The sequence below is a fragment of the Pollachius pollachius genome (genome assembly GCF_949987615.1).
Source record: "Pollachius pollachius genome assembly, chromosome: 3".
Taxonomy (NCBI): Eukaryota; Metazoa; Chordata; class Actinopteri; order Gadiformes; family Gadidae; genus Pollachius; species Pollachius pollachius.
Window position 1 is genome coordinate 12,158,719 of NC_136936.1, and position 21,152 is coordinate 12,179,870.

The window sequence follows — 21,152 nt, forward strand, 5'->3', positions numbered from 1 at the left end:
ATTCATATATTTTATATTTTGCTTGTCTGTCTGTTCCTGCAGCTCTTCCCAAAGGTCTGTCCTAAGTCTCTGTGTTGATGCGCCTCTCTGGGCTCACGGATCAGAGGACGACGTTGTATCGTCTGGTGTTCGACACCATGTCCCTCCACCAGGGGGAGTCAGGGAGTTAGGCCTGGCCTTGATAAGTGGCCAGGCGGACAGGTAGACACGTGGACATGAGGAGGGAATTCTACTCGCTGCAGTTCAGAGGAGCACAGGAGGAGTTGTGCGTAGGGCGTGTCGGTGAAGGCAACTCGTGGAAAATAGTAAAATGTCTAAAAGTAAATTTTAAATCCACCTAGTGACGACTCACAAGTTGTCTGTGAGAACTGAAAGAAACATTAAGGTGTCTGTTGTGTACTTTGATTGTGACGGGAGGTATTTACCGCGCCAGACAGACCAGGATCAGTTAGCTGACCGGATCGGTCTAGCCTGTGAGGGAAGGGAGTTGGTTCAATCCCAGCCAGCTGTAGCCAGATGAATCACAGCTTCGAACTAAAAGTCCCGATAACCTAGAAATGTATTGAGTTTGTACTTTGACGGAAGATCTCTCTGATAAAACTTTGAATAAAGACATCTAACTGAGTGTCTTCACAACTTATATAAAATAAAGAAGAGAAAGGCTTTGTATTCATTATGTAGAGATGTAGTTTGAATGTATCCTTTAGCATGGCACAAAATCTGATTACTTCATACAATGTACCCCCTTTTAGCAGCTGTGAAAATAACTTATGATGTAAATTATTTGAGTCTATGCTATTTCTGATGACATGTTTCAAGCTAACCACAGTAATGAATGGTTTCTTTACCACATTATGGACAACACCATATAAGGTTTTAATGATAAGTTAAAGACTACAAACATGGCCACTTTGCCATTTCCGTTTAAGCCAAGACAGACCAAAGGTTTACCTGGATGAATTAGAACATGTAGGCGTGGCCTATTTACCGTTCCGCCCAATCCCAATATAACTGTTTGTTTACCTATGGTCTGGAGATGCCTCATGAAACACCTCCAGAACGCGGGATGCTTCATGAACCACCTCCAGAACGCAATCCCGTTTACCTTGTGTCTCTGTTAGAATAAACCACGTTGTTGAACATTTACCACTCTCCGAGTCATACCTAGCACGAGACCACTTTACCACAAAGGATCGAATTAGTTTAGTCCACATCATTTACTCACCTAAAGGCCATACTGGGTAGTTGGGTAGGTAAAACTCTTTTAGAGGCTTTGAAAACCATGGCAACTCAATGCATCTATTTTTAGTTCTGCATTCCATTTGGAATTAGTTCGGCAAACCACTTAGGTAGCCTTAAGAATAAATATCCATTATGTCCACAGAGCCCCAATGATTCTAGAAGGTTTACTCACCCAACTGACCAAACATGGCCAACTCTTCACAGTTTAATCTGATTTTTTCTGACACTGAAAATGTACAGCTCTGATGGATTTCAACGTCTCTATTTTGCTCAAAATATGGGAATCATTATTGTGTAGAATGTAAATCTTGTTGAATAAATATATATCAAGAAGAAAGTGTATTTTGACCTCCGGCAGCCTTTTTTACGGGCACAGAAATACTCAGTATCCTGTTCAAGTTCTCCATTGAGGGTTCTTCTATTTAAGTAGGCCTACATTTAAAAAAATAAACGTGTTGATGATGAATACATTCCAAATGTTTGTAAAGTAATACAGATCACAACTTTCTCCACTATGTGGAAGTAGATACTCACATTGACGCATTTTATATAGTAGGCTATTCAAACCCTGTATATATTCTATTTCTATAATATATTTCTATATGTTCTTAGCTTTATCTATATTGAACAACTATATATAATCAAAATATATACGATATTCAACCCCTACATTCTTTATTTTACCTCTATATTAGATATCTATAGTCTATATTCTATATCTTTATTCTACATCAAATGTTATCCTATATCTAGTTTATTTCTTTATTCTATATCTATATTATACATATATATCCTATTTAATATGACTATATTATACATCAAAATGCTATACATATACCCCGAAAATAACTAGTGGTCAACTACAGTTGACCGCTGGTTAACTGTAGGTGACCACTAGTTATTTTCAGGGTAGCTGATAAACTGCACTGCCTGTTTAATGTGGTCTGGGTGAATATCCTCTTTCTGCTTCGCATTTGTCTCTGGGGCCCAGAAGTGCATGGTATTCATACAGTTCGTATTAACTGTGTAAAGAGGAAGGAAGAGCTTGAACACATTTGTTCTAGTAATTACCTCAAACTGCAGGCAAAGAAGTTTCCACAGACTTTTTCACACAAGCTACCTCCTCTGCAGTAAGAATATTTTTTGCTTTAATTGTACTTGTTTACATAGAAAAGTAACATTCTTATATCAAGCACAATAGCCAATTCATTTGATAAAATTAATACAAAGAACAGTCTTAGGACTGTGTGTTTTGTTAGTTAAAATTAATACATATTTTGTATATATCTGTAGAACAACGCCCTGAGAAACAAACTATGAGCCTTAGAACAGCAGCAAGAGGCTTTATAGCCTTCCTTCTGTCAGTACCAGGTTTGTACATTTACGTTGTGAACATTAAGTTGATCTGTTTCAAAGGGTAACATGACAAGCATCCCAAATGAAGAGAGGGTGAAACAACATGTTGTGAATTTATCTAATGACATCTAGAGTATTAACCTGTTTTAAATAACAAATATGTTCTATTTCACTGAATAATGTAGCATTGCATTTGAGATTTAAAACAGGCTTGTTGACCATTTTCTGGTTACCAGGCAACTCAGAATTCAGTACAACATTGACGGGTTAATTGAGTTCCTACTTTAAGTGCAACAATCTTAAGTTGACAATGCGAACTTATTGTTAGAAGCCAGCCCCCTGCCTTGTATTGTGTGTGTTTGTGCCCTCAATCCCTTGATGAGATGTGAGGCGATGTCTCCATGTTATAGCTATAGGTGCATCACTAGCTTTCTCACTCTCACTATCAATAGCTCTTCACTAGCTGCATAATATTGGTGTCCCATGATGTTCTTGAACGTTTCTCTGACATTTCAGTGTTCAGAATGTATCTCTAGTTACAGCTGCACTAAGCCTCCATCTCATATGTATCTTGTGATCATGCATTTCATCTGCTGACCCATCATTCTCAATGAGATGTGTTTGTTTTTTTACAGCATTACAGTGTTATAATAACTGGGCAGTTTCTTACCCAGTTAAAAATGTCTGCGGTTTGAGAGGATCAACGGTTGAATTCAGCTGCACCTATAAATACCCTAAAACCATGACAGTAAAGAAACAATGGTGGTTTACTAATTTAGACAATGAGCCAGTTGATCTGAAAGATGATACAGACTATACACATCGTGTTAATCACAGCTGTGGAGAGCCCATCTGTAAGAACAGCTGTACTGGAACTTGTACACTGAGAATCAAAGACCTGACACAGAGAGACTCTGCTGTTTACAAGTTTAGGTTTACAACAAACAGAGGACAGGGATATACTGGTTACCCTGGAGTGATGTTATCTGTGAAAGGTAAACATTGATTACTAATGAATCTATTCAACTGTGTGTGTGTGTGTGTGTGTGTGTGTGTGTGTGTGTGTGTGTGTGTGTGTGTGTGTGTGTGTGTGTGTGTGTGTGTGTGTGTGTGTGTGTTGTGTGTGTGTGTGTATCTGTGTGCGTGTATGTGCGTGAGTGTGCGCGTCTGCACCTGTTTTTTTTTTTTCTTCTGTCTGAACTGTATTCGTTTTTTTATTCATTTTTGTGTCATTTCTTCTCTGGCCCAGATATCCAGATGAAAGTGGTCATTGGTCCTAGCAGTCGAATCATGTGATACAGCTGGAATGTCACAACATGTGTCATTTAACTGGTCTTACGTACACCTGGTACAAAAATGGTATTCGTCAATATCAATATCATGGAAGGACGTACTTGTTCTCTATTAACTCTGAATACAGGGTTTCATGTGGTATTGAAGGATCCGAACATCTCACCTCTCCATCAGTGTGTAAGAACTCCACAGTACACTGACATGAGGCCGAACGTCATTGGTCTTTAGTGTTATAAAGTATATGTAATTTATGTATGAATGGACAACTATCATATATGTTGAAGCAGTCTTCCGCCTCATTATAGGCCTACCAGTAGTACAGGGTGGGCTACTTGTACTACTGAACATTTCAGATTTAGATTGAACAGAAACATACACTACTTGCTTTTAATTTCATCCGTATGAAAAGCAGGATAACTACTAAGTTTGAAGCTATCAAATGTGCGAATGAGAGAAATAGCCGACTGCAAAGATTTCCCTCTGGATTATAATTTTGGTAGATAATTCAGATAAAGCGCTGTCCAGTTGTTATGGACTGCTTCTTATTTTTTATTTTTTTTATTGACATTCTGACCACAGACTATAGTGTCTGTCAGTCTATAATGTGCAACGTAAAATGACAACCTGCAAGTTGCACTTAAAAGTAAACTGGATTCAATACAATGCTTGGATATGCTCATGACACTAGCCTTACAACTTCCTAATGCTTTCTTTTTATACTTGGGTACACAAACAAATGTGTTATTACTTTCAACAGACGCTCCAACGACCCCCTCAGTGAGAGTCACTCCCCCCGGTGTGATAAAGGAGGGCAGTTCAGTGTATCTGACCTGCAGCAGCGAGGCCAACCCAGTAGCAAAGTACACCTGGTTCAAGGTTACTACATATCATCAGTCCTCCGGACACAGGATCGAAGGACAACAGCTTTCCTTTCATTCCATCCAGTCTTCACACTCTGGACGATATCTCTGTCAAGCTAAGAATGACCTAGGGACAAAATCTTCCTCCCACATCTCTATTGATGTGAAATGTGAGTAAAAGAACACACAGTATAACATCATAACACAGATGTTAAAGTTTGTATAACCATGTCAACATTAAGATGAATCATCTCAATTCATCCTGCATTCTATCCAATCCTCAAACGTCCTCCTTCTTTATATCATCCTTCATATCAATGTACATCATGTTTGATGTACCTCTAGATGGGCCTAAACACACATATGTGAGATCAAGTCCCCCTGGTGAAATAAGGGAGGGCGGTTCAGTGACTCTGAGCTGCAGCAGTGATGCCAACCCAGCAGCTAACTACACCTGGTTCAAGGAAAACCAACCTCTGCTCTGGGAACCAAGTCAACGTCATACGTTGGACTCAGTCAGCTCTAATGACAGTGGAACGTACCACTGCCAAGCAGAGAACCAATATGGATATATCGACTCCAACTTGATTTTCATAGATGTCCTGTGTGAGTGGAAAACGATAATAATAAAAAGTTTAAGTTAAATAGTAAAATTTCAAATTTGTACCGTCTAATATGTCAACATATTTGCTATATACCGTCTTGCAAAATTGTTATTATTCAAAACAGCGTTCTGTATCCCACTGACATTGCAGTTATGTGCATGGTTTCACATCTTTACGATGTTAATATATCATTTGTGTTTATGACAGACGCTCCAAAGACCCCCTCAGTGAGCGTGAGACCCTCTGGTGAAATAAGGGAGGGCGGTTCAGTGACCCTGAGCTGCAGCAGTGATGCCAACCCTGCAGCTACCTACACCTGGTTCAAGGAAAACCAAATTCTGCCCTGGGAACCAAGTCAACCTTATACCTTGGACTCAGTCAGCTCTAAAGACAGTGGAACGTACCACTGCCAAGCAAAGAACCAATATGGATATCTGGGCTCCAACTCGGTTTTCATAGATGTCCGGTGTGAGTGGAAAACGTTAAGAATAAAAAGTTTAAGTTACATAGTAGTAATTCAAATCTGTACCGTAAAATATGTAAACATATTTGCTATATCCGGTACTGAAAAATGTTTAGCTGCTATTCATGTGTTGTTTCATGCCTGGTAAACTATGAGTCAAAGTGATATTTTATTATTCGAAACAGCATTCTGTATCCCACTGACATTGCAGTTATGTGGATGGTTTCTTATCTTTAGGATGTAAATATAACATGTGTTTTTGACAGACGCTCCAAAGACCCCCTCAGTGAGCGTGAGACCCTCTGGTGAAATGAAGGAGGGCGGTTCAGTGACTCTGAGCTGCAGCAGTGATGCCAACCCAGCAGCTAACTACACCTGGTTCAAGGAAAACCAACCTCTGCTCTGGGAACCAAGTCAACCTCATACGTTGGACTCAGTCAGCTCTAATGACAGTGGAACGTACCACTGCCAAGCAGAGAACCAATATGGATATATCGACTCCAACTCGATTTTCATAGATGTCCTGTGTGAGTGGAAAACGATAATAATAAAAAGTTTAAGTTAAATAGTAAAATTTCAAATTTGTACCGTCTAATATGTCAACATATTTGCTATATACCGTCTTGCAAAGATGTTTAGCTGCTATTCATGTATTGCTTATGCCTGGTAAACTAGGAGTCACAGTGATATTTTATTATTCGAAACAGCATTCTGTATCCCACTGACATTGTAGTTTTGTGCACGGCTTCTTATCTTTAGGATTTAAATATATATCATTGTGTTTAAGACAGACGCTCCAAAGACCCCCTCAGTGAGCACGAGACCCTCTGGTGAAATAAAGGAGGGCGGTTCAGTGATTCTGAGCTGCAGCAGTGATGCCAACCCAGCAGCTAACTACACCTGGTTCAAGGAACATGGAGGCTCAGTGGAAGAATTAGGAGAGAACTACACCATCAGTAACATCACAACTGAGCGTGGAGGAAATTATTACTGTGAAGCTCGTAATGCAGTTGGAATTCAGAATTCAACTTTGTTGTTCCTTAATGTGACAGGTAATTGTTCCTTTAAAATAGCACATTGTTTAAAGACCGACCAAACACTTGAATAATACCTGAGTACCAGCACCATCAATGGTAAGAAACAGACTCATGAAACGGCTCTATTCAATTTGTGATTGACTTAAATTATGTGTTTTATTAACTTTGGTGCTATACGAGCACTCTAATCATATGTATATCCAGTGTACTCTAGAGTAAGAGTATCCATAATATTGTTTCATCAATTGGAGATCTGTTACATTTAGACTCTAATATAGATATAAACAGTATTTCATCCTTCACTTGGATCAAGTGTTAAATCACTGTGTTTCAGCCACACCATCATCATTGCCAACAACTGTGGCAGCAGGAACTGTAGCTGTTTTACTGGCCACCATACTCCTCCTCATCTTCCTCTGGATGAGGTGAGATATTCTCTCTCTCTCTCTCTCTCTCTCTCTCTCTCTCTCTCAATAATCACTTTATCTTCTTCTTCTTCTTCTTCTTCTTCTTCTTCTTCTTCTTCTTCTTCTTCTTCTTCTTCTTCTTCTTCTTCTTATCTCTCTGTTCTCTTCACCAGAGGAAAGAGGGCTTCTAGAAAAGCATGTGGCCAGGAAGGAAGGCCAGATACCAGGGAGGAGGTGAGAAGCTATTTCTTATTGTGACTCCTTTACTCCTTCCACTATCCATTGCTGGGTAGTGGAAATACCTAGAACAGATACAATATGCAGATACAATGCCCAAGAGATTAGCTTTAAAGTGGAACCATCACGGAAGGGGAACCTAATCAAATAGGATTAATGTTTTTTTATAATACTAACGTGACTCTTAGATAGAAACATTTTCATGGACGAGGTTATGCATTAAAGTTCTATTCACGTTTTGTTTAGTCACATCTATTCACACTATGTCATTTCATTCTAATGAAATACCCTCAACATTTGTTAACTTATTGTTACATTTCTAATTCATCATTAAATACGTTGACGACCCATACAGCTGTAGCTGACGTTATGTGGCAAATTCAATTGTGGGGTAGCCCATTGCTGTTATCCGTGGTCATATCAATCATACCAAAAATAACTTTACAAGTACCGAAATCCCAGACAAGTTGGACCATTGAGGCCAACTTTTCCAGGTTTCTTTTGTTGTGAGATCAAGAGTGATATATATATATATATATTTATTTATTTTGAGTGCGATCTAGGCTGAGATCAAGGTGACAAACTGGGAGACTTCTGCCAGTGAGCAGAATGGGAAGGCAGAGTGATAGAAGTAGTGATGTCTAATCCAAGCAAACAAAGGTGACGATCTTTCCACGTTTAAGGACGATCCTACAAGCTCAACTGTCACTGAAACCTAGCAATGATTACAAGGAGGAATATGTTCAAGAAGAAGAGTCCTAAAGTGAAACCTACAGCAGCCTGCACTATGAAACCACTAGTCACTGCCAACGGTCTCTAAACGAACCATAAAATCATCGGCTTCTGAACAGCCATTTAAGTGTAAAGTGTTTTCAAATGTACTTCTCTGTCCTCTCTCCCGTCAGTCTCCTCCGTGTCCTGTGTATGACAACGTCTCAGCTCTGATCAATCGCTCAGCTTCTGCAGCACAGAGAGAACCAATAGAAGAGCAGAATGACCTTCACTATGCCAGCATCCACATCTCTCGCTCAAAGAACCAGGAAGTGCGATTTGGGTTTGCTGGTGCTCTGGTAAAGCCTGATCATACAGAGCAGGTCCTTTACTCTGCGATCAACCTTAAAAGAGCCAAGGCTGTCCCTGAGTAAGCCCTTTTGATAGTTCTAGAAAATAAACCTTGAGGCTTGAGACTTCATCATCCCAAGGGACAGCTTGTGGAGGCAAAGCCATTTTAGAGTTTCTTAACTTCTCTTTATCTCTTTTTCACTTCTTCTTTTCAGTGACAGTAAACTGAAGTCAGAGTTGTATATCACCATCAAAAGAATATCCCAGAAAATGCATTATTTTTATATAGATTCAGCATTAAATGAGTTTTAATAACATTTCTAGCAATACATTTGTATTTTATTGTCATAATGTCCGTTAAGCAATTGTATAGGTTGTTGTGTTTGTTAGTTACTACACATATTCTTCTCGCCAGAAAAAAAACACTTGCTATCATTGCTTTTTTGGTTGATATGGATGCTAGTATTGCTGAAAACCAAACATGGTTGAAATTCATTTTATTCTCAGTGGAAAATATAAGCTTGTTTCGGCATTAAAATGTGTTTGATAACCTGTCCCTCGAGAAATGTGCTTTTTTGGTCATAATCTTCTTCTTCTCAGTGCTTGTATATGATGTTTAGTGAGTAAGTTAAACTGCTTATGGTGTTTGTCATGCTTCCAGGCTATATTCTGTTTAAGAAATAACCTAAATGATATATGCTACAAAACACGTATTTAATAACCTAAGCCCTGCACAAGCCCCAAGGAGTGCAGAACCAGAAAACATTGCAACACATGCAAGTGATGGTTTGTGACTCTAGGTTTGTGACTGGTTTGGCAGAAACTTATTTCCAAATATTGGCACAGCCATATGCTGTTCAAATAACTCAACAACCAATCAGATTAGATAACTTAGTAAAAAGGGGGGTTATTCAGTTGGTTGCAATCTGCAACTAGACCACTAGATACCACTAAATCCTACACACTTTACCGTGTGTAAAGTGTAAAGTTTTAAAAATATACTCTTCTGTCCCCTCTTCCCATCGGTCACTTCCTGTTTCTGTGTTTGAAACACCTCAACTCTGACCATTCGCTCGGCTTAGACAACACAGAGGGAAGCAAAGGAAGAGCAGAATGACCTTCACTATCCACCCACATGTCTCGCTAAGAGAACTGAAAGTGCCTCAACGTCCTGTGGGATCCCCCCGTCTGATCAGATCAGATAGACCAAGTCTTTTACTCTCTGTTCCACTTTCCAAGACACAATGCTGTCCCCGAGTAAGCCCCTTCTGATACCATCTTAGATATTCAACTTTTAACTTCTAAATCTTTGTAAAATCTGCTTTCCAGGGTAACTGATTTTGAAAATGTCTCCATCTTCTTTTCAGGGACACCGACCTCAGAGTGGTACAACATATTTAATTTAGATGATAAGTAATGTAGTTTGTAACATAGTAATTCTATGAATTGATCCTGATCAAATCTTGAAATGCACAATCCTAACCCAAGTTTAAATAACGTAGGATACACGTTTAACTATATGGGTTTTACATCTACATGCTATTGTATTATTCATTAGCCATTTTGGGTGACCAGGTTACAGCATTCTGGCAACCACCACCACTACCAAAATCTGATAGGAGTGAGTTGGAATGGTGTGTGCAAGACAGTGACAGCCTGAACTGCTATAAATCCCACCCCTAAATGAAAAAACAAGTTTGCCGGTACTCAGTTGAATCTACACCACCTGCTCATTGCCTGAATGTACTGCACATGTGAGGGGAGGTCTTCAATGAGAGCCCAACCTACTCCACTTGTACATTGGTTTGTGTGGTAGATACCTCCCTCTATAGGCTACATACATGCTGTTGCCTGCATATCCACTGCTTGGCTGATTTGGTTACCAGGTCACCTGCTGATGTAACACATGTCAATTATGTAGTAAAGCCAGGCAGTGTAATACGATCAAAACAAATGATTGAATTAAAGAGTCTGACTATTATTTTAGATTTATAAGTAAGACTAGAGGTATACTGATTTTGGCTAATACTCTTTCTTTTTTTATACTGTTTTTTCTGAATGGAGTACCCTCTAATGTTTTTGACCAAATTACTTTTAACTATTTTTGATTTACTCTTCCAAATAATTATGCACATTTTAAGGGTTCATATTTTAACATGTCAGTGCCATTTAAAGGTGACATATTATACCACCAGGTGTGAGTGTGATTAGCCGTTACAAGCAGTTTTGAAAATCTGCCTCCTCTGACATCAAAAGTGACGTGACTTAGATGTGTTCTGAAAAGATCAGTCTACCAGCCCACCCAGTGGACTGTAGCAAACGTTGCTCATCTATCCATCATAGATCTAGGTTGACACGCCCCCATGTGATGTCAGAATAGGCCAATTCTCAAAACGGCTTGTAACAGCTAATCACACTCACACCTGGTGGTATAATATGTCACCTTTAACAACTTCATTTGAAATACTGTACAAACAACTCGCAGGCCCCCCCACACACACACTAACTAATGTGTAATTATTAATGTACCATGCATCATTCCGATAATGTTATGCTTATTTATTACGATTATCACCATAATCGGATTGATTTACTAATTTCCTAAAAATAGCTTTTATGGTTTGGTATTTTCACACAGCCTACTAGGCTCTGTAATTAGTAATGATGCAACGGCGGATGTGATTACCGTGGGTCTGTTGTGGTGAAACCACAGTCTTCTGAAGATGGATTTTAAGCCCTGAAAAAGGTGTCTCGGACCAACGCGTTGTGGTACTGGATGATTTTGGGCGCCTGGGAGCTGTGATGTCATCGGGGAGCTGAGAGAAATAATGAGAATGATGAGGATGATGATGTCACCTTCCTACTGTGGCAAAGAGGGCACCCGGGGGACACGAAAGCTGAGTAGTGTTTTTTTTAAGTGTTTGTGTGTGTATTGTGTCCTCAAAAATGGTGTGCATTTTACATGCTAGTGTTTTATGTAAGAGATGCTGACATAAAGGAAGGGTCCACAGACACTCACACTCTCACTTGACACGCACACAACCTCTCCCACACACACAGACACAGCCTCTCTGTCTCTGTCTCTCTGTCTCTGTCTGGATGAACAAAAGAGTGGATCATGTCCTCTCTCTCTCCATGGTTAATCAGAGCTTGCCCGCTCCACTCCCTGCCACGCCGCTCTGTAATAAATCACCTCTGAGACGACAGGCCTGTCCACACAACCTGGAGACTAATGTCTCTCTACCTCTTTCACTCTCTCTTTATACCCATACCTCGCTCGTTCTCTCCCTCTGTCTCTCTTCCTTGCTCTACGTCTCTGTATACATCTCAACCTTGCTCTCTCTCTCTATAGCTCTGCCTCGCTCACTTGCTCTCTCATCTCTTTATCTGTCTTTCTCGTTCTATCTCTACCAGGACGATACGCAGCCTTTCCATGTTCTTATCCATATCTCTCTCCCTTTCGTTCTCTCTCGCTCACGCACACACACTCTCCCTCCATCTGTTGTTATTCCTTATCCATCACCCCCTCTCACCCCCCCCCCCCCCCCCCCATCCCTCTCTTTCTCACTTTTACTCCTTGTCTCTCATTCATCCTACTTCCTATTCTGTCCATCCCCCTTGGTGCACCATGCTGCAATTCTTTCCTCTCCTCCTCTCCTCCTCTTCTCCCCCTGTCCCTTCCTCATATCCTCTCCTTTTGCCCCTTACCTCTCCCCTGTCATACCTCTATCCCTCTGCCCGTCTCTCTGTCCCAGGGATGACATCATCCAGAATAATTCCAGGTGGAAGGTGAGTGTGTCGCACAAAGTGTCACGTGACGATGTCCGCAAAACACAAATAAACAATGAAATAGATAAATAGGATTACAAATAACCAAAAGGACCATTCCAGAGGTCATTCGGATAAACAAAGGAATTCACTGATGCACAATACCCCCAGATGCCTCTCCACTCCACCACCAGCACACATTAACAACACACAGATACACCCAAAACATCAAAAATCGACCACACACAGATACACATACAGCACCAAACACATTAACACAGATACACACGACACACAACATAACAACCACACACAGATCCAACCACAGCACACGAAATATCAACCAAACACAGATACACACATTAAGCACAACACAACAACAACACACAGATGGACTGTTGTGTGATTAACCGCCTGTAAAACACTCTCACTTCCGCTGCAACGGAGAGGTTAATGAAATGAATTATTTCTGACGAGTAAAGCACAGTGTGCATGTATGTGTGTGTGTGTGTGTGCGTGTACATGTGTGTGTGTGTATGTGTGTGAGTGCCTGCGCATTTGTGTGTGTGTATGTGTGTCAGTGCCTGCATATGTGTGTGTGTGTATAGTTCCAGGTCTCGATTAATAGGACAGTCAAGGTCAAACACCAGGAATGACTTGGCTTAGGAGACGAGAGTGGAGGAGGGTCGTAGGACAGGAGGGGAAGGGAGTAGAAGAGAGGATAGGAGAGGAGGAGAAGAGAGGATGAGAGGAGAGGAGGAGAGGAGGACAGGGTCAAATAACAGGAAAGACTTGGCTTAGGAGGGGAGAGAGGTGCAGAGGACAAAAGGAGAGGGAAGGAGGGTAGTAGGGGAGAGGAGGGGAGGAGGAGATGAGGAGAGGAGGAGTAAGTACATCAGGATTTGGAAGGTATCCAAACCTCCGGTGCTTCCATTTGGAATTTACTGCTGCTCAGGATGTTCTTTCTCTTCACTATTCTGTCTCTCTTCACTTCAATGTATTCTCTCTCTACTCTACCGCATCTCTCTGTCAATTCATCATGTTTGTTTTGCCAAAGCATACAAATACAACAACAACATAATATACATTTTAACATTGTACCAACAAGAACATTCAATAAAAAAAAGACAAACCAACCAAATCACCAAACATTCTTATCAAAATGTTATCTCAAATGTACAAGTATACATTTAACAATTTTATTTTTCATATTTTGTCACACATTGTCCTTCACATGGTGGCCGGTGGACACACACTGGGCAGCCAGTATGTGGCAGGGGGACGCGTACCATCTTGAAAGTGCTCACGCAGTCTCCGGGAGGCAGGCAGGGCTGTTTGTATTGGCCTCTTCCCATAGCCAGGCTGTGTTCACTGAGCCAGGGGGTTCAATGAACACTGAACCCTAAACACTGAACAATGATCCCACTGGCTAAGCTTTTTATCTGCCAATGTGATGTAATGTGAATGATATCAATTTGTTATTTTAATTTAGCCAATTGTATCTATTTTTTATCAATTGATTTTGCTATCTTTTTGTATCTATTTCTAGATATTCTCTCTCTCTCTCTCTCTCTCTCGCTCTCTCTCTCTCTATGTCTACTGTAGCTTTGCTCTATCTGGTTCACACACACACAGTACCACTGTGTGTGTGTGTGTGTGTGGCACCTCGCCGTTTCTTATCTCCCTTTCATTACTCTTCAATTCATTTTAAAAGACATTTTAACTGGTCTGGGAGTTATCAAACCATTGTAACCGTCTCTCTTCTGGCTTCACTAAAACATCTGTTACTTACATTAAAATGACTACCTTGTGTCAAGTGCTAACCAAACTGGTACGGTTCACATTACGGGCAAGCGCGTTCATGTGAAATCTTCTGAAACATAAATGGGAACAGCAAAGTGAGTTTGACAAAGACAATTTAAAACAGATGTTTCAGTGAAACCAGGACAGATGTGCGATCGTCTGATCACTCAGACGGATGGTGTCCTTTGACAGTTTTATTTCATGAAAAGGGTGCTACTTTACGTTAGCTTGATAGGTTAGCGCCTTACGTTAGCTTGGTGCGTTAGCTCGTTATATATACTAAGCAGCTTGTAGGAAATTACTGACACGTTAGGAGATTATAGTGGATTATTCTCTAGTGTGCATCCCCCCCCCCCCAACACACACATGTCTTAACAGTTTCAACACACACACCCGCACACACACACACAGACAGACGGACAGACGGACAGACGGACAGAGAGACAGACAGACAGCAGACATAGAAGGCTTAACTGAGTTGGTGCGGCTAAATGTACCGAACTTGATTCATCTGGATTAGGGAGGATTTCATTGATTTCTAATGTCCAGCGATGGTGCCCAGCTATATTCTCCACCTCAACCCTAAGCCACCACCCTGAACCCACCATAAACCCAACACACACTGACCCCCACCCACAACCCCTCCTGACAACCAAAACCGGTTTATTGTAGAAGTTGATTGACAATGACGGATGACCTGGTGCTCCAAATGCTGCCTTTCAGGAGATCTCCCGGAGTGTGTGTGGTGATGGCTGGTTAAACCTGTGTGCAGATCGATTGTGCAATACACTACAGGTGTGCAGCCCCAGAGTCCGGCACGTTGGTCACTTCTTCAACTGACTTCAAACTCTGTTAAATACATACGTTATTATGAGCATGGGGAAATGACCATGAACTGTTAATTCAGCCTAAACTGGACTATGTGCCTGTGAGTGAGAGGGAGATATTCACTCGTCCAGTCCTCCTCCCGCTGTGTCTTCTCCAGTTTCATGTCTGGACTCCCAGGGATCTTCTCTTTATGAAGCTGGAATCTTATCGAACAAACCACAACTATTTCAATACTTTTTACTTTGTGAGACCCTACTACGAGCACAGATTTGTGTGTGTTTGACCCACATCTGTCCACACCCCACCTGAAGCTCCATCCGGGCACGATCGAAATGCTCATCGCTCTAGGGACGGCGTCTCCCATCCAAGACGTCTCCGTCAATATCGACATTACTCTGTGGTGCCTGCGACTCAGATGGCGAGGAACAGATCAAGGATCCAGGGTGGGACTCTGTATGACCAGAGGTTCTTCGCTGCCAACTTGCGACCACCCGCTCCTGCAGATTTCCGTTCCTCACCCGGAAGGCCACCCAGGAATTGGTCCCTGCTGCTCATCTCACGTGGAGACTATTGTTACTCCCTTCTTGCAGGTCTGCCTACCTGTGCCATTCGTGCTCTGCAGCTCTCGCAGAATGAGCCAGCCCACACTTATACCCCTCCTTTGCACCCTGCAATGCTAACAGTGACTGCTCTAATCTGATTCCCTAACGTCTTGCTCCTCCCTCACTACGTGGGAACCCCAGCAGCAGCTCAGCAACGTCTTGATTATTAACTGTCCTGCCTCCACAATTTAGGAACAGCTCCCTGATGTCAGGACAGCTGAAACCCCACCATCTTCTGCAGCAGGCTGACAACTAATCAGTTCTATATAGAAGAACATCAACAAGTTATTTCATGAATTGTATGTACTCAAATGATTTGGTTATATCTTGTTTAATGCACTTACTGTAACTTCAGTAGCTACGGACCAGTAGCTATGGAGTGTCAACCTAATAAATGTAATTGAATAGCTCCAACTGCAGATGGATCGACTTCTGAATGGCAAGGGGGAAGGGGGCGATTCCGACTCTGTGTTTTTTCGTACCTGCCTACTTTACCAAGAATTGGTAATGTCGGCAAACACATGCTTGCCTTATGCTGCACATTATACAATACATACCCATACACACATTCTACCGGCTTTAGGACCTGGCGAGGAGGATAGAGAGAGAGAGAGAGAGAGAGAGAGAGAGAGAGAGAGAGAGAGAGAGAGAGAGATCGAACGAGAGGGCTATCGCTGTAGTTTGCAGGTGTCGGAAACGGGCTATCAGAGAAAACTTAAGACGTTAAAAATACTCCTCGGATTACAGCGCGAGGACCGAAACAACCGGAGAGACGGAACGCACGCGCCGGTGTGCGTGTTGACTCCAGCACACACTCATCCCTTAACCCTACGGAAGGTGACTGCCAACTTCACTCACACACAGCAGGACCAGGGATACCCGAGCACAGGCGCGCAAACGCGCACACACACCACGTGCACACAGGCAGAGGAGGAATTCGTCGACGCAGCAGAGGTGTGTGGGCATCGGAACGCGCTCAGACGCACCATACTACGGGCTCAATGTGGACGTGGTGACGAGACGCTGAGCCGAGGTTCGGTGTCTTCGAGTCGGTCGTCTATCCGATGGTTTAACTGGGATTCCCTCTCGACCTCTTCTCTCCCCCCCCCCACACACACACCAACCCTGCACCCAACTAGCACCATCACCCCGGACAGGGGAGGAGGGACGAGGATTGTTCCAGAGGTCTTTTACTTTGGAGGTAGGACTGTTTTCTGCCTCGGTCGATCTTTCCATTATGCTCTGTGCTCTGAAACTGCTGCATGGACAACAGACATATACACCCTAGCGATGAAATCCTGCTGCACACTTACAGCATCATAACGAAATACACGTAATTACCTAATTGATATGAAACCCATTGATACAATACAATAGCATAGGCCTGTTTCCTATCGACATCCTTAGTCTACGTGTGTTTCATGGGTTTCATGTGTTTATTGTGTATCAATATGTGTGTTTATTTATTGACATTCACATGCACATGATATAAGCAAAACCCCAATGATGACAACGTACGTGGTGTCTTTCCTTTTGTAGTGATAATTCTTGTTTGCACGGTAGTTGTCACGTGTGGGGGTATAACATGAATAATGCACGTGTTGTGTGTTAATCGAAGGCTCGCGTCTATAGGCGTGTATTTATATCCCATCTGGAACAGATTAGACGTCATTCTCCTCGCTGTTTACAAGAATGACTATATAGATATATATATATATAGAGGAATAGCTAAACATGTACATATACATAGACGTATAGACTTAAGGGGAACGTGTATGTGCGTGTGTGTGCGTGTGTGTGTGCGCGTGTGTCTGGGTACACTTGTGTACTTGGGTGTAAGTGTGTGTATGTGTATTTGAGTGTAAGGACTCTGTAGTGTGTATCTCCCACTGCGATGGGGATGATGATGATGATGATGGTGGTGGTGAAGATGTACATCATCTCACGTGTGTGGAAATGAATGAGGGTAATTACCTCATTCAGCTCTGTGATGTATACGGCTAACAAACACACACACACACACACACACACACACACACACACACACACACACACACACACACACACAAAACAAGACACAGAAACAAGTCCACACCACATTTTGTGTACAGAAAAAAAAGCTCACTTATACAAACACACATGCCATCTGCTTCCTTCACAGAAGCGCAGTCGATCCAGTGTGAGAGTCACCTACACACCCACACACCCTACACATCATCTACACACACTACCATGACAACACAGATTGTCATCACCTGGTCTCCCTTCAAACACCATTCCCCGCACATGGAACACACACACTGCACAGCTGGTGCCGGTGTGTAATGCAGCTGGGTTATGAAGGAAATCACTCATCTGAAACCCATGAACACACACACACACACACACACACACACACACACACACACACACACACACACACACACACACACACACAGCCACACAGTACTTATGTCATTACCACCATGCTTGATGTTGTTCAGAGAGACGTCTCTAAACCTCGCAATGTACTGCGGCACATACCGTGTGTGTGTATGGTGTATTTATGTGGGTGGTGTGCATGTGTGTATACATGTGTGTGTGTGTGTGTGTGTATTAGTGTGTCTCTAACGTGTAGTGTGTGGATTTGTGAGTGTCATGTACTTAAGTGTACATATATGGGTGTGTGGCATCTGTATATGTTATATATATGTATTGGTGAATGTGCATGTAGATTGTTGTCTATATATGGGAGTGTGTGTGTGTGTGTGCATGTAATGTAAGTGTATGCGTGTGTGTGTGTGTGTGCGTGTGTGTGTGATGTGCACACCAGCGTGTTCATGCGACACAATGCCAGTGCCGTTGGCTTGCAGAGGGCCACGGCGTGGGCTTATTAATGTGCTTGGTGCATTCCGCACACGGCTTCCCTCGCGCCCACACCGACGTCGAGTGTTATTACATTGTGTGTCATGATGAGAATATATGATCCACCCGCCTACTGATAATGAGGCAGCAACACAGTGTCCTCCTACGGAAAGCAGGTCTGCATGCCTGCACACTGCTGCAGCTCTGAACGGCAGTAGCACACCACGCATAGAAACAGCCGACGACAGACAGAGTCGAGATCTGCTCATGCGTCGTTGGTTCTGCAACGAACGTACGGCATAACGTCAGCCCCAGCGTCCCCATGGAAACATGTCGGCTGTAGAGCGTTGCCTTACACTCCTCCTCATCTCCTTATCTCCCCTTCATTATCTATCTGTCCTTTTTTTCTCTCCTACCATCTCATCTGCTCTTCTCTCCGCTCCTCCTGTTTCATGTTATCTCAACTCCTCCTCCTCTCTTCTCCCTCCACTCCCCTCCTCTACCCTCTTATCCTCTTCCACACGCCTCTCCTCTTGTCATCTCACTCTCATCTCCTCCCCTCTCAACCCTCCTCTCCCCTCACCTCCTCTCCTCTCCTCTCCTTTCATTTACTCTTCTCTCTTCTCTACTCTTCTTTGTTCTCTCATATATTCCCCTCTCCTCTTCTCCTCTCCTTTCCTCTCCTATCCTCTCCTCATTTTCTCTCCTCTCCCCTCACCTCCTCTCCTCTCCTCTGTTCTCCCCTATCTTCTCTGTTCTCCTCTATCCCATGGTATATAGATCATCGTAGTCAAACAAGGCTTTTGGAAATGAAATCAGATGAGATCGTTTAGCTGCCTGTCTGGCTGCTGTTTGGGCCAATCACCCCTCCCTCCCCCTTCCCCTTTGAGGCACTCTCATCTGATGGTCGTAGATTCCCTCATCATGGATTCTTAGCCAGTTATAGAAGCTTAGGGGCATCCAGACGAAACACATGACGAGAACTCAAGTTAGTGTATCCCCTTTACCTCGCTCTCTCTCTCTCTCTCTCTCTGTATATATATATATATATATATATATATATATATATATATATATATATGTACTGTATATATCTATCCCTCTCTCTGCAGCTCTTCTCCCCATCCATCTTGAGCATATGCAGCTTTAACTTCCTGCACAGATGGAATATGTAATGTATATATATTATAATATAAGAGTGCGTGTGTTTGTTACACATTATTTATGTGAAATAAAGTCATTGAATTAACTTCAAAATATATGCATTAAATCAGTTATGCAATAGAGAGAGAGTTAGAGAGAGAGAGAGAGAGAGAGAGAGAGAGAGAGGGACAGTAGAATAAGGAAGAGAGAGCCTAGGGCTACAGGGAGACAGCTCTGAAGCATTGTGTGTGTGTGTGTGTGTGTGTGTGTGTATGTGTGTGAGTGTGAGTGTGAGTGTGTGTGTGTGTGTGTGTGTGTGTGTGTGTGTGTGTGTGTGTGTGCGTGTGTGTGTGTGTCTGTATTTGTGTCTGTATGTGTGTTTAAAGTGTGCGCACGCACGTGCAGGTGATTGGTGCTCGTGTCCTTGCGGCCCCCCTACTGCTGCCTGCATGATAGTTTATGGGGGCAGCAGAGAGAGAGAGAGAGAGAGATAGCGAAAGAGAAAGGGTGAGAGAGAGTGAGAGAGAGCGAGAGAGCGAGAGAGAATGAGAGAGAGCGAGAGAGAGAGAGAGAGAGAGAGAGAGAGAGAGAGAGAGAGAGAGAGAGATAGAGAGCAAGTGAAAGAGAGAGAGCCTTGCAGTAAGCTGACAGCAGCTTTAATGGTAGCTGGGAGAGGGGGAGATGAGGGAGATTGGGGAGGAGAGGAAGGGGAGGGAGAGGGAGGGGGAGGGCAAGGGAGGGAGAGGGAGGGGAGGGAGAGGGAGGGAGGGAGGATAATAAAGCTGAGTGCATCCCTCCTGGAATGAAACTGATGGGGGGGGGGGGGGTACCAGTGAAGCGTTACGGACATTTAATTTGCGTAGATGGGCACGTATATTTGTGTGTGTGTGTGTGTGTGTGTGTGTGTGTGTGTGTGTGCGTGTGCGTGTGTGTGTGTGTGTGTGTGTTGGAGGGCTGGGGGTTGGACATAAGCAGACAGTGCTGAGTGATCAGTGTTCTGGTTTAGTGTGAACAGTATCAAAAGCAAACACAAACACAAACACACACACACACACTCTTTCTTCACAGCAAGACAACATACTGTACATAACCCACACTACACTGCACTACACAATGCAAAACAACCCAACACAACACAAAAGCCCAAAATAGAACATGTGTTGTGTTGTGGTGCTTGTGGACGGGAGGAGCACAATGAAAATCAAACAGTAAACACTGCAGAGAGCCTTCACTTCCAGAGCAGCTCCGCCCTGCCTCCCTGCATGCTTTCTCCCTACAGCCTTCCTTCCTTTATCATTCCACCCTGCATCCTTCCTCCCTACAACCTCCTTCCTTCATCCTGCCTCCCTACATCCTTCCTTCCTACAACCTTGCTTACGTCCTTCCTTCCTACATCCTTCCTCCCTACATCCTTCCTTCCTGCATCCTTCCTCCCTGCATCTTTCCCCCCTACATCCTTCCTTCCTTCAACCTTCCTCCCTAAATCCTTCCTCCCTACATCCTTCCTTCCTTCAACCTTCCTCCCTAAATCCTTCCTCCCTACATCCTTCCTTCCTACATACTTCTTTCCTACATCCTTCCTCCCTACAGCCTTCTACCCTA

The 21,152-nt window shown here is 42.8% G+C and overlaps 1 protein-coding gene across 3 annotated transcripts; it reads left to right on the forward strand.

The window, feature by feature from the left end:
* Positions 1-2,230: 2,230 nt before the first annotated feature.
* On the forward strand, positions 2,231-9,089 carry LOC307073326 (B-cell receptor CD22-like). Of its 3 annotated transcripts, XM_079733074.1 has the most exons (13): positions 2,254-2,372; positions 2,536-2,613; positions 3,234-3,593; positions 3,848-4,068; positions 4,649-4,921; positions 5,097-5,357; positions 5,564-5,824; positions 6,086-6,346; positions 6,611-6,871; positions 7,191-7,281; positions 7,437-7,497; positions 8,406-8,641; positions 8,778-9,089. In XM_079733074.1, the coding sequence occupies exons 4-13, from the start codon at positions 3,915-3,917 to the stop codon at positions 8,872-8,874; spliced, it is 1,956 nt and encodes a 651-aa protein (XP_079589200.1). In that variant the 5' UTR covers positions 2,254-2,372; positions 2,536-2,613; positions 3,234-3,593; positions 3,848-3,914; the 3' UTR covers positions 8,875-9,089. The 3 variants fall into 3 exon arrangements, with proteins under 3 accessions (XP_079589201.1, XP_079589200.1, XP_079589202.1); XM_079733075.1 differs by lacking the exon at positions 2,536-2,613 and having other exon boundaries at positions 2,231-2,372; XM_079733076.1 differs by having other exon boundaries at positions 8,406-9,089.
* Positions 9,090-21,152: the final 12,063 nt, after the last annotated feature.

Bases quoted from the DNA above. Each gene is read 5' to 3' on its own strand.
- LOC307073326 (XM_079733075.1), top strand. From the start codon at position 3,915: ATGTGTCATTTAACTGGTCTTACGTACACCTGGTACAAAAATGGTATT. The intron at 6,872-7,190 runs GTAATTGTTCCT...ACTGTGTTTCAG, and splicing joins GTTGTTCCTTAATGTGACAG to CCACACCATCATCATTGCCA. The intron at 7,282-7,436 runs GTGAGATATTCT...TCTCTTCACCAG, and splicing joins CTCATCTTCCTCTGGATGAG to AGGAAAGAGGGCTTCTAGAA.